Source organism: Pundamilia nyererei, unplaced genomic scaffold (genome assembly GCF_000239375.1).
Source record: "Pundamilia nyererei isolate P.nyererei 1_Seehausen unplaced genomic scaffold, PunNye1.0 scaffold00017, whole genome shotgun sequence".
Lineage (NCBI taxonomy): Eukaryota > Metazoa > Chordata > Actinopteri > Cichliformes > Cichlidae > Pundamilia > Pundamilia nyererei.
This window is the reverse complement of record NW_005187418.1, coordinates 5,309,293-5,323,484: the sequence shown is the minus strand read 5'-3', so window position 1 is coordinate 5,323,484 and position 14,192 is coordinate 5,309,293. Positions and strand designations below refer to the sequence as shown.

General features: G+C 39.7%; 1 protein-coding gene across 2 annotated transcripts in view; it reads left to right on the top strand.

Moving 5' to 3' along the window:
• Nucleotides 1-14,192, top strand: part of LOC102211834 (glutamate receptor ionotropic, NMDA 2C-like) — a 62,198-nt gene that overhangs the window by 26,514 nt on the left and 21,492 nt on the right. For both annotated transcript variants that reach the window (XM_005725917.1, XM_005725916.1), the window contains 4 exons: nucleotides 1,134-1,322; nucleotides 2,108-2,448; nucleotides 3,027-3,141; nucleotides 7,561-7,772. In XM_005725917.1, coding sequence (XP_005725974.1) covers nucleotides 1,134-1,322; nucleotides 2,108-2,448; nucleotides 3,027-3,141; nucleotides 7,561-7,772 — 857 coding nt within the window. The remainder of the gene's footprint in view (nucleotides 1-1,133; nucleotides 1,323-2,107; nucleotides 2,449-3,026; nucleotides 3,142-7,560; nucleotides 7,773-14,192) is intronic.

Below are 14,192 nucleotides of genomic sequence, written 5' to 3'. Positions count from 1 at the left end.
AGATGACAACCTTTCTGCACCTCTGAAGCCTACTAGTTAACACTTTGTCTTAGTTGTTTAATCGAAATGGCAGTAAACTAAAGTTTTAGCCACAAGGAATAATTTCATAGGGAATTGAAACACTAGGAAACACAGGCAAAATCACAGGGAAGCATAGAGCAATGAGAAGTGAATACACAAACAAGGAAACTGAGGTAATGAGCCCAGGGGAAACTACACGGCAGGAACAAATAAAAGAAGAGACAAGTGAAGAAGAACTCAACAAAAAGCACGGGTGAAAACAGACTATCAAAAGAAAACACAGAAAGAACCAGAACTGAAACATCGAGGAATCAAGATACTTTTTCATTCTCGTTGCCACATTTCTGAAAACCAACATAATGTTAAACAGCAACAACAACAAGAATTCGGAGTTCACAACAGAAAAACCTCCAAAAAACAGCTCCATGACACTTTGTGCAATCAATTGCCTTTACCCCTTGAAACCAGTAGTTGCTGAGGGTAAAAGCAAAAGCCTCCTTGTGATTGCTTTGGTCACTTGCAACTTGCAGCAGTTGCACCTATCATGCATAGATCATGTTTGCAGACATGCATAAGGCACTCGCCAAACAATATTGAGACTGAAAAATGAAACACCAGAAACGGAGAATGTTTGTCTACAGAGCAAAAGTTGTGTTTTTGGAAACGTGCTGGCTGCAGCAAATTTTACTAACCTTTAGCCTTTCAAAAGTGTTTTAAGACATGTCGGCACCTTTATGCAAATTACAGCTGACTGCTGCAATCTGCTAGCGACTAAAGCAGCACCCTCTTTGTGACCTGTTTCACCTAGCAACAGCTCCAGGGCCCACTCACTAACTGTAACTGTACCTTTTTCCCCTTGTGATTGGTAGCTGAGGATGAGGAGAGATCATTTGGAAGAACTGAACATGATTTTTTAAGATGCAAAATTCAGACATTTAATGACCCATAATAGCAGACAGTAGATATATTAATCTACTCTTTAAAACATAATATATTTGTCTAAGTTAGGGTTTACCATTTACTCTACTTCTTTACTTTTACTGCACCTTAGAGGATGTGACAATATTTTTTCTTGCAGCAGATATTGATAATTCTGCATGTGTCTGTTTCAGATGATGGAGGAGTATGACTGGGGCGAATTTGCTGTGATCACCAGCCTAATGCCGGGCTACGACACCTTTGTGGATATAGTTCAGTCCTACACAGATACTTCCTACTTCTTGTGGAATGTGCAGGATATAATGTCTCTGGAAATGTCCGTTGGAGCAAGTGACATGAAGCTCAAACGCATGCTTCAGCAGGTACGACAAGTCACTTTGAAATGTTAAGGGATTCTATTATCTGGGAGATTAAATCACAAGCTACTGTTTTCCTGTTTTAATGGGCAGTATGCATGAAACGCAGGGGCAGGAGGCAAGTAGTTGAGCCTATCCCAGGTGTCATAGGATGAGAGATGGGGTACACCGTGGCCAGGTCACCAATCTGTTGTAAGGCTTTCACACAGAGATAGACTAAAATGTTATTAGCTTTGTCTGTTGCCAGACGGCTATGACATTTTGTCTCTGTTCGAAGTAATGGCACTGGTTCAGGGTGGGTACCCTGAAGCATAATGTTGCAGCACTAATCTTTTTAACATTAACGTGTAATTTAACATAAAGCAATATGTTTTTGGAGCCGTTTTCAGTGCTCAGAACTGACCAAATACTGAGTAAAAAGTGAAAAGTACAAAATGAGTGAAAAGGAAAGTAATCAGCCTGCGAGAACAAAGCAAAACACAAACCTCCCAAATGGGAAACAAGCTGTGTTCTGGTGGCAGACTTGGAAAATTTGCCACAGGCATCCCTCCTGCCTCCATATGCAGACCCTAATATTGCTTAAAACAGGGAAGTTAGCTCTAGGTGTTCAATATTGCAGCAGCTGGGGAGACGAGGCATCTTGTGGACACCGTGAGCTTTCCTCTTTAATGAGAGCTGCTTCTTTTGTTGTATGTAAACTTAGTAAACATCTATGTTATCCAAGTTAGCTGCTTCTGATGACTTAGTAGTGCAGCGTGCTCAGGATATTCTGATTTATTGTCCATCTGCAGTTGGACTCCCAGGTTCTGCTGGCGTACTGCTCACACGAAGAGGCGCAGTACCTTTTTAAAAATGCCGCTGAGGTTGGTCTGTTGGGGCCAGGCTACATCTGGATCCTCCCCAGTCTGGCCGTGGGCAACCCTGACAGCTCTCCACCTGCCAGCTTTCCTATAGGTGTAATCGGTGTGATTACCGACCAGTGGAGGAAAAGCTTGCGGCAGAGAGTGAGGGAGGGTGTCGCCATCGTAGCCAAAGGGGCAGACAGTTTCAAGCGGCAATATGGTTTTATCCCCGAGGGACACGGTGACTGCAACAAGCCGGCTAAACACTCAGACAACTACACTCTGTTCAGGTGAAGCAACACTATGCAGGTGTTACTTGTTTTCCTTATGTTCCCAAAAGCTTCAATATGTATCATAGTAGTTATTTTTTTGTGATTGCAGATTTTAATAAGCAGAATTTAATCTGCTGATGATTGATGTAAAGCCTGTCTATATGACTTTTCCATTAGTATTGCCTGGAATCTTTATAACTTTTAACTTATTTAACTTCTAGAGGAATTAACAGTTTTGTTACTCATTGAAATTTGTGCGAGTATAGCGCCTCTTTAGCATGTGGTCTGAAATGCTAATTAATTTGGATTCATTATAAACAGTCTAGTCTGTCATGGATTAATGTATTAAGAGACAGTGAAATCACTCAGTGGGAACACTAGGCTGTCAGACCAATCACCTGCCGCTATCATCGCCTAATGAGCTACTTCCAGTCTCCTACATTAGATTAAGCTCCCGGGGGGAGCTTTAGATTTAATTAGCAGGTGATCATTGTATGTGCATGCATCCGTGTGAATGAATATGCATATTTTGATTTCTAGAAAGCAGAAGTCAAACTTCCTTGATTGCATACTGTTTATGTTTCTGTTGGGATTAGACACATGCTGAATGTGACTTGGGAGAGAAGAGATCTGTCGTTCAACAACCAAGGCTTCCTCTCAAACCCTTCTATGGTTATCATTTCTTTGGACCGGGACAGAATCTGGGACAAGGTACTGAGAAGCTTTAACTGAATTACACACACTGGCACAGAAACACACCATGAGCAGGGCAAGACAAAATGCATTTAAAATAAAATCTGGGATTTTGTTTCTCCTTCAAAATGTTTGCACTTTTTAACAGACATCATAAGTGTTGGTGTGGGTATGTGTATCATGCCTGTGTGCTCAGGCTTGTCATGACATAAGAGCACAGTTTCTTAGCAAAAATGGCTCAGAATCACAGCCTCTTAGTGTGAAAGCATCCAACTTAAAGATCTAATCTGGATAAATGCTGATAGTTTACACCTGAAAAACTGCATTAGACTTGAAGTTTGACATCATTATTTCAGATCAATAGAAGTGTGCATCTTTGTTTCCTGGTGAGGATGGATCCTTCCCGTTTCCTCATAACCATGCCTTGCAGCCTAGGGAGTGTTTTCAATCCCTTTTACGCACACAAGCGCACACACGCAGTCAAAGCCTGAGGGTGTATTGAAAAACAGACTGAACAGAGAGACCTAAACGTAATCTCACAGCTACAGTTGAACTCATTTATTTCTGCCCTGGAAAGACCAACCTACTTTATCAATGTCACCTCCTGGCTGGTGTGTGCATGTGTGTATATGTGTATGAACATGGACATGTCATTGTGCTGAAGTGGGGTTAGGATCGTCTGTGCTTGTAGATCCTAAAATCACGTATTCTCCCTCCCCATGTTAGTCCCCGAGCACAGGTATTGACGTTCACAAGTTACAGATAACAAGACATCTGACAAGATGCCATACAAGCATCTAAATTTTGCGAATCCTCTCCCTCCTTTTCAATCCCATCTCATTACAGCCCGATCTCTCGCCGCTTGTTCTCCCTCTCCTCTTTGTGTCAGGTATCTCATCCGTTATAACGACATGTCGTGGAGTACTTGCTCTTTTCAAGCTTCTCTCTTTTCATTGTGACAGCCTGACAGTTTAACATGCTGTTATTCCTTATCATCATCTGAAGGGTGCTGCTGGGTGACATTTGTCCCCTTTCACTGCCAGGATCCTCTCCCAGGTCTTATCTTGTATCAATTTTACACCTATAGACTCAACACAGTAAATACAAAGCAGCGATAATCAATAAAATTATATACATGGGAGATGTGAATTGTCACACAGCTCTGCCTTTTATTTTTATTAACAACAGAGCTGCAATGTTTAAAGGAAAAACAGACTTCTTGCCCAACCCCAAAGAGTAGACAAGAGGGGTATAAGTGAGGTAAGTCGAATATAAAGTGGAGGAGGATCTCTTTTCTTCCTCTTTCCTTTGTTTTAACATGGCTAGATCACCATGGTAACTTACAGCGAACACATAATCTGATCTGGAGCTGATTATCCTCAGAGTTTCAGTTTAAAACTGGCTGGGAGGCCACAATTTTGCATATTGTTTCATTTACAGTATCCTGTTGGTATGATACTTGCCGAAGGAGTAGGTTTTTTTTTATATGCAACCTGTAGATCTTAACCCCCTCTGTTACAGTAGTGCAAACTGCTGGTATCCCAGTGTCTCAGGAATTTAAAGGACTTTGAATTAAAGGATTTACGTTTAGTCCTAAACTAATATTTTTCACACTGCTGCATCTGCAACTGAAATTGATCAGTTAGCTTTGTAGGCTATTTATCACTAAAAATACCTATTCAATCAATAAAATAATTGATTTTTCTTTATTGTCCCATTTATGGGACAATGTCAGAACTGAACACACCAAACAACATTCAGTGCTTAAATATATACTGTTTAGTTTCGCAACTCTAAACTGCTGCAGCACAGAGAGCGGACACAGTAACTCAAATTATTATATATTTATTTAACTGCTCTGAAGTTTTGATTAATGATTTCCTGTAACATTAATCTCACTTGCAGCAATAGTGTTGTATTCTTTAGAGAGCAGCACCATCACCTTTTCCACTGATAATGTGTATGACTGGAACAGACTGTGCCCCATCGATCCATTTTGTGCATAGGAAGAGTCGAATGATGTATCGGACACCCTCATTTTATATGAGCACACAGAGCCTGAAGCTTGATAAAGGAAATTGCTATCCATTATCTCCAACTTGGGTTTTAGGTTTTGTGAAGCCAGCTAATGCTGGGAAAACCTGACTACTGTATGGTGAATTTGTAGGGGTGAAGTGCCTCCTGAATATGACTTACTGGCAAAAACACAAGCTATGTGCAGTATAGCCCTTTCACTTCACCATTGTTCTGAAATAGACTCTAACTGACCTAAAGTGAGATTGTCCCAACAAAAAAAACAACAAAAAAACTGTTTTATGGTAGCAGAAAGTTAGAAATAAACACAGGACCCAAGGCATCCAGAGCCAAACTAAAAGAAACTTCTATTAGGCTAAATTCAAAACTCCACAAAGCAAACAAAACAAAAGTCAACAAGCAATCATTCATCATCATTTGGCCAGGAAAGCAAAGCACACCCTGGGTAAGGTACACAAACAATAAAGGTAAGATGGGACTATTTATATACAGAGGGGTGATTAGAGAAGTGGAAACAGGTGGGGAACAGGGTACAGGTGCACATAATCAAGATCATTAACAGAGAGATAAATCAGGAAATATTTCCTGATTGACTGTGAAAAAAAACGAGGAAATAACAAGAACATCTAATTAAAATAAGACACATGAAAAATTACAGTGAACAAGATTCCAGTGACACAGAGGAGGCGAGAATAATAAACTACAATACAAGGAAAACACAAAACGCTAAACACAAATGGCAAACACAATGGAAAATGACAGTTCATTTTCAGGCTCAATAAGTACCCTTTTATTTTGAAGGAACTGCAAAACAGGAAGCTCTAACAGTAGACATTTTGCTGTTTAGTAGCACCTTTTTTCTGAATTTGAAAAACTAAACAAGAAGCTTAGGATAGGGGAACATAATGACAGTTTCTCTGGCTCTGTTACAAAAAATTGAAGGATTTGTTATTCGCAGCTTATTGTTGTCACTCGCTCAGTGAATCCGAGAATCATGACTCTTTGGTTCTTGGCAGTGGTTTTGAATTAGCAGCAGAAAGAGGTCATTATTTGTCACTTTTCACAGACAATAAAATGTGTAAAAAAAGAGAAAAATAGCTGCAGAAACGGCCAAAAAGAGAGCGATAACACTGACGTGTTTTAAAGATGTATTTTCAAAGAAAAAAATAACTCCAAACATAAAACTACTCTGCTACTAGTGCTGTCTTGGCATTGACAAAGAGACTCTTTTTTTAAGGCAAGGTAAATGCATTACTTATTGTCAAAACCTGACTGGATTGATAGATAGGAGTGTGGCACATTCAATCATCACACCATATTTTAACCCAGTATTCAATGATTGGTCCAGTGAGTGCCCGAACGGCAGTGAAAGCACTTAAGATGCTTAAGATGCTCAGACACACGAGGATCCCATAAATTCAAATGACTGATCTTCAAAACTGGCAGTTCTGCCATTCTGTCGTTCACAGACGGCGCACAGAAACAAATCACAGCCTTACGTGCTGCACCTTTATACAGATCCTTAAGTCGCCCATGTATGACGAAGGAAAAACATTAGTATGACTAAGGTGAAGAAAGAATCAAGAGTTGGTATGAAAAAGAGGTCTCATTAAATCTGTAAGGGAGTGAGTTTCATATGCAGTAAGTCAGCGCTGGCCAAGCTCAGCACGCCTCATTAGGTTGGCTGATGTGACAAACAGTCGTGCTCCTCATGGGGAGAGTTTCGTTGAGCTTAGCGCCGACATCTATGGGACTATCCATTGCGTGATGTGACATTGTACAGCAATTCTGGTGCAAAAGTGGCTTCTGTGACATTAAAATACGCAGTCTATTCCTTTCTTTCAGTAGCAATCTCTGTCAGAATCTCAGTTTGTTCATTTATTTTCAGTTCAGTGAGCTTTACTTACACCGGCTCTACAAATGCAGCAAATCTTTTAAACACACAAAATAAATAGCGGTAATCACTTGAACAGTTACCATTATGAATAGTGACATTTCGAAATGTTTATTAGTCTAAAAAAAGGGAAAATTATTAATTGAATAATCAGTCAACAAAATGAACACACAGCGAAAGCAGCACATGCTGGGCTGTATTATTAATGTGATACAGTTGGTTTACTCTTTGTTTTAGTTTCTGAGGGGTTTTTCCTCCCCAGTAAAAGTCTTTCTCAAACACTTTTAAGTCTCCTCAGCATGTGTTAATGAGCCCTACTCTCCTTTGATCTTCTTATCCTCTTCCTCCAGGTCAGCGCATGCATTTTTTCATTATAAAATTTTTATAAAAATTATTCATCCTGTGAAGTTAGGAATGGCAGGGTAGGTGAAGAGGGAAGGTGTTGACACGAAGGTCGGGACTCACATGTGATACCAATGAGATCTTTGTCTCTCACGCTTCTTGCTCAGGTGGGTACGTATGCCCGGGGCGTCCTCCAAGTTCGCTACCCTATCTGGCCTCGGTATGGCAACTTCCTGGAGCATGTGTCTGATGATCGTCACCTGACCGTGGCTACGCTGGAGGAGCATCCGTTCGTCATGGTTGAGAATGTAGACCCAGGCACGGGTACCTGTGTCCGCAACACTGTGCCCTGCAGGCGTCAGTCCAATTACACAGATAGGTACACATGGCAACACAAACACACGCACAGCTTAATAAATATATAGATGTAAGCAAATACATGGTCACAGATGTTTATACCACAGCATTGTCTCATGAAATGTAGTGCTGTGGCTCTAAATAGATGAAAACTGTGCAATTCCAGTGACACAGTGTTGGTGGCGTTGTTTCAGTATGCATTCAAAAAAAACCCTCTGAAGCAGTGGTCTTGGCCAATGAAAAGAGGACAACATATGTCAGCATATATTCATAAAATACAAAATAAATGGTCTAGTTTCATGTTTTTTGGTTATAGCAGAACTTGCCAGTAGTTTGACCCAGACTGAGACACTGTGTCTCAATGTGCATGTTGGGCTACACAAGCAAAACACAACCAGCCATATGTTTTGATGACATGTTTATATATTTTATCTCCCATCTGTGAACACACAGAATATTTCCATGTTCAAGAAACCACTTTGAGATTTGAGGTGATGCATAAATGATGCATTATTTTGCTGGTAAACTGGTGTCATAAAAGAATAGAGATTGTCAGCAACAGTTGGTACTAAAAGGCCCAAAGAGTTCCAGGAAAATATCCCCCAGACCATTGCACCATCGGCAACCTTAACCACTGAGATAAGGGGATGGCCCATACTTTCATGTTGTTTATGCCAAAATCTGACCGTACATCTAAGACTTGCAGCAAATACTGAGACTCGTTAGACCAGGCAATGTTTTCCCAGTCTTCACTTTTCCAATTTTGGTGAGTTGTATCTCTGGTTTCCTGTTGTCAGGAGTGGCAAACAGTGTGGTCTTCTGCTGCTGTAGCCCAACATTCTTAAAGATGTTATGTGTTCAGAGATGCTCATCTGTATATATTATCTGTAATCATGGGCTGTTTGAGTTATTCTTCCCTTCCTTTCAGCTCAAAGCAGTCAGGTCATTCTGCTCTGCCATTAAGAAAGTATTTTAATACCAGCTTCTGAAATAGTCAGACCAGCCCAACAGCCATGTCACATTCAAAGTCCCTTAAATCAGCTTTCTTCCCCATTCTGATACTCGGTTTGAACTTCAGCAGGCTGTCTACATGCTTATATGCATCTAGTTGATGTTGTGTGATTGGTTGATTAGATGTTTGCGTTAACAAGCTATTGAAAAGCCGTACCTAAGTGTTCAATGACTCTAGATTTTAATTGGTCATAGTTATGAATTTCCATCATCACATGCTCCTTTATAAAGTCATTAAATGAGCTTTTACTGTTTTAATACTTAGTAAATAACAAAGGTATCATATTGGCACTATTTCTAGCAAATTTGCAGTCCCACACTCAGACATCTACACCCTCCCTCACTCCCTTTTCCTTTGCCCCAGTTTAGGTTTGAGTAGACACTGCATACCTCCACACTTCATTAAACTCAGAGTAATTGTGTGTGCTGAGTGTCTAAGCACTTTAAAATCACACCCTCAGTGTCAAACACAGATCACAGCATGGCAGAAAACAGCCATTAAACAGCTATTACCTTTGAACTAGTGTTCATTAAGAATACACACTATCTTCATCATGGTCACACACAATAGAAGTGAAACTATATCACGAGTTGTTGTTTTTTCACAGATATGTCTTGTAAGCAGTGTTTACGACTTTGTCATCTCACTTATCAAGTTGACAAGGGGAGAACTGAAACTATAAATATATTTACAAACACTATTTATTTTTATAAAAATCTTTCTATGTGTCTTGGATTAGCTATTTTACACGAGCACCTATGCTACAGTGCTGGTAAATTTTATTAAGGGCCTTTGCTTGCTTACTTACCAGTTTTTCGTTGAATATAAAATTTACATCTAAGGAACATGTGTAACAGGAACAGATTATTTTTAGTTTTTTAGCTCTTAAAGTAAGATGTTTTGGTTTGTTTTACTAAGTGCCAAAAAGAAAGAGAAAAAGGACTGAAGTTTTCCATGTTGACTAAGAATTGGCAGGTCAATCCAATAATTCAAACCCAATAATTTAGCCATTTGGGGCATGGATGTGTTTGTGTCTTTGTTTCGTGTTCTGCTAATTCCTCTATTTCCTAAAGTTATATTTTGTATAAGTGTATCTTCATCCAGCATTTTTTTTCTCATAATCTGTCAGTGATGTTGATGTTTTTATTATGAGCCACAAGCATCAACTGCATTGATTGCATTTTGACTGTGGTGGGTACATAAACTGTAGGGATGCAACGGACAGATAGATATATGCTACTTAGTGCTGAACAACAAGATTAATAAAATATTAGAATTTCACCCATAACAAACTGGAGCACAAACATCTGGACAGGCTGTATAATAAAGCAAGCTGTATTGGTGATAAGTTAATCACATTAAAAACATGATCAGAAAGGTATAAACATATTTAGCCCACTTGTTCACTATCTATAGGCACCGACTTGCCTTTGGACTCATTTTTAACGCTACAGTCACATTTGGAAAACAGTACCTAAAGACCACTGTACAGCCAAAGTATGGCAACTGTGTGCAATGAAGTTACGATTGATACATTGGCTTTAAAAAGGTTGCCTCCCACCAGGCAACCTGCCTTGTGATCAAACGTGGTTACCCAGAGATTTAAGGGGTTGCATGTCCTGCCTTTGGCTAACCTGTTTGTCAATGCAACTCCTTGCAGTTGGTCACTGACAGCAAAAATTATTTAATGCAATCATTGGGCAGCCGCTGATTTGCTATTATAGTTGTATAGCTGTTCTATTTTTACTCTGGTGGGACTTAGACAGTAGTGACCATTACATGAAGTGCAGTTTTTGGCACTTCTGCATTAGCTGTTCAGTCCTGGAAGTTATTAGTGTGTCATAAATGTCATGCTTGTTTTTGATTACAGGCATATTCATGTGTTTTCTTCAAGAATCTGCCACAATGAAACAAGTGAATAAAAACAATCTACTGAATTAAAGTCGCTTTGTTCATCATTGTTAAACTGAAATTGAAGTGTTAGACTTAAACAGCCAAACAATAGGTTAGATTATGAACTTCAAACTAAAAGGCCCAGGCACACAATATGCTGTTAATGTAATGACTTTTCCAGCTGCTTTCTGATATGACAGACAGAGCACCAGAGGAGAAGTGCTCGTTCAGAGGAATCTATTAATCATGTGATTTGGGGAGCATTTTGCTCAGCATACTAAAAGAATCAGGAAGCAAAGTGAGTGCAGACATCCACTTCTGCTGGCTGTTTATTCTGCACCTTTTAATAACTAGTTCTGGCAGGATATTAAGTCAGATATCATGATGCACTATCCCAACTGACAGCAAACAAGCTACGTCAATGCATTGGTATGATAATGTATCAAAAGGATGTAACTGTAGTTTCCTTGATGTTCTTAGCCCTGTACTCTGGGAGTTTGTTATCGCTAACTGGAATCTCACTGCCTGTTATTGATTATGTTACAATTTATTCATTGTTGTATGTTTGCTTGTAGTGTTTGCTCAAGTGTGGAACCTTATTGATTGTAAGGTCTGCTCCATTTGGTAGAGTCTGACCATCAGACATGTGCTTGGTACATGGTTGAGTGCAAGAGTGCTATCCAGTTTTGAAATGATTTTCAAAACTGTATATAGAGAGAGAGAGACAGAGAGAGATATGGCATGGACACGGGAGCTCTGGGTGTGTTGTGTAGCTTTTGGCATCAGGATCTTGGCAGTGGAGCTTTTGGGTCCTGCAGGTTATACGGTCGGGTGTGCAGGGATTGAGCTCATTCTGGTGCATCCCATGGATGCTTAATCGGATTGGGATCTAGAGAGTTTAGAGAACAGGTCAACCCTCAGCCTCTTTGTCATGTTCCTCAAGCGGTTCCTTAGCAGTTTCTGCAGTGTGGCAGACATCATTGTCATGCTCAGGAAGGCCACTGCCATTGGGAGGTGTTATCACCGTGCTTGGCCAGCCACAATGTTTAGCTGGATGGTACATGAAAGAATCCATAGTTTCCCAGCAGAAAATTGTGTTGTACCAACATCCACTTCGCCTGTCAGTGGTTTTAAGGTTTTGGTTGATCGGTTGTTTGTTTAATCTTTAAATATCTACTAAAACCAGGACTTGCTATGGTTTTAATGATGTTACGTGTCCAGCATTTACGTACTTCTTTATGCCAGTCTAAGCTAACTGGGTGCAGGTTGTAGCATAATATATAGACACAAGAGCAGTGTCTATCTTCTCATCTAACTCTCAGCAGTAAAGAGGAATCTGTATCTGTATATCACAGCTAAACGTGAAGATTTCTAGGTGTAATATTTGCAGTCTGCACAAACTGACCGGTCTTCAATCATCTGATTGTAAGCAGATAAACTATTTTAATTAATGCTGTGTTCATGCTCACTTCAATGACTCCACGTATGTGTGTACATGTGTCTGTGGTGCATGTATCATTTATGCAGATTGCAGATCTGGCTATGGCTGGCACATTAATTATAGAATGAGATATGTAGCGGCTGTTGTTGGGCACAATGGCACATTGATTGCTAGTAAGGAAGATTTATCTATCTAACATGGGGACATCTGTCATAGTGGGACAATGTTATCCCAGCCTACCCTCTTTCTGGTTCTCTTTTTCTACTTCTCTCTGGCTGGCGTGTCCCATTTGGACGGTGACCAACAAAGAGGGAGCAGGAAAGAGAGAGGGAGAGAGGCGACTGGTGCTCTATAAATCAGTTAATCTTGTTGTGTGGTCTGAGCGGCTTCCCTGCAGAGCAGATGTTTAGTGTGATTAAAACTTTTTGTCTTGCTCATTAAAAACCCTTTCTTTGGACAGATGATAGCTTCTTTTGCCAAAAGGCTAAGCCTACCTCTCTGGGCTGATTAAGAGTAGGAATTCCACACTAAAATCCAGCGTCTCAAATCTCAGCTGTCTGAAATAGTATGGTGTAACCCAATACTGAGCGACCAGCTGCTAATGGGAAGCAGTTCTTAAATTAGATAAGATCTGGGGCAGAAAATTAACAGATAGGAATTTAGATAATTTATTATTTGAGATAATTGATAAATAATTTGGACAACTGATTATTCAAAATTGACAAGAGTTGCTTATGTTATCTTAAGATGTTTTTCTCTGATTGTATACTATAAACACCTTTGAACTCTGATAGGTCACAATTTTTACAAAATGTAAAAAAAAAGTTGCTGTTTTTTGAAAACGCTATTTTCAAAGATTATTGTCTACAATGTCTTCACATGATGATCACAAGACTCTTTGAAGTCCTGAGAAAGTACATCCTTACTGTTTCCATAGTAACTTGGAAGGTCAGTATTAGGAAACTGGAAGGTAACTTTATGACAGTAATATCAGAAGAAGATTGAAAAAGTATTAATTCTTTGGAAGGGTTGCAGAAAAGAACACGGTAGCAGGGGTTAGGTTTACAAATCTGCATCTAAATATTTCGGAACACTGTTCTTTGCAAAGATGAGACCAAAGTGGAGATATTTGATCATATACACAACACAACCACCCCATACCAACTGTTAAGCCCAGTGATGGAGGCATGATCATTTTGGCTTGTTTTCTGGGCACCTAGCAGTCATTATGTCGACCATTACGTCCTCTGAATGCCAAAGTATTCTTGAGTCAAATATGAGGCCAGCTGGCCTACAGCTAAAGCTTGGCCCAAAGTGGATCAGGACAGTGATCCCAAAGACAGCAGCAAATCTGCAACAGGATGGTTGAAAAATAAAGGACCAAGGTGTTGCAATGGCCCAGTCAAAGTCCAGACCTCAACCTGATTGAAATGCTGTGGTGTGAGAGCTGTGCATCAACACACACCTCAATGAAATTCAGAAATATTGTAATTAAGAGGACCAGAATTCCTCTACAAGTTGTAAGAGACAGATGAAGTGATACGTGAGACTACCTCAAATTATTGCTGGTAAAAATCTACAAACTACTGAATCATAGGGTTTACTTGGCATTTCACCGGACTGCTCAGAGTACTCTGAAAACGCTCCTTTTCACATGACTTTTCACATGGCGCTGGTCTTCCTCTACCTTGATGCATTTTTGCTCAAAGATAAACTGATAAATAACATTACTCTAGAATACAGTTTTGTTTTTTTCAGTAAACCATTCACATTTAAATTCATGGCAGCTAGAATTGACCATTATAGTATGACCACTCAAAGTTTAGTCCATAAAGGAATGGTTTTCTGAGTTTGATATGGAAGAATATTGGCCTTGCGCTCATCTAACACTATAACCTGAACTGGAACATTATAGTAAACCAGTATCAGTGCAAGCTTAAAACCAGAAGAGTGAAGGCTATTACATGTCCATGTCTGACTATTCCACCTCCCTCTTACTTTATGCATCCGTTCTGTCATTTGGCACATCTTTGATTTGTCTTTCTGAGAAAATGAATCCACTTTCCATTTCAAAGTTTATTAACGATTGCATAAAG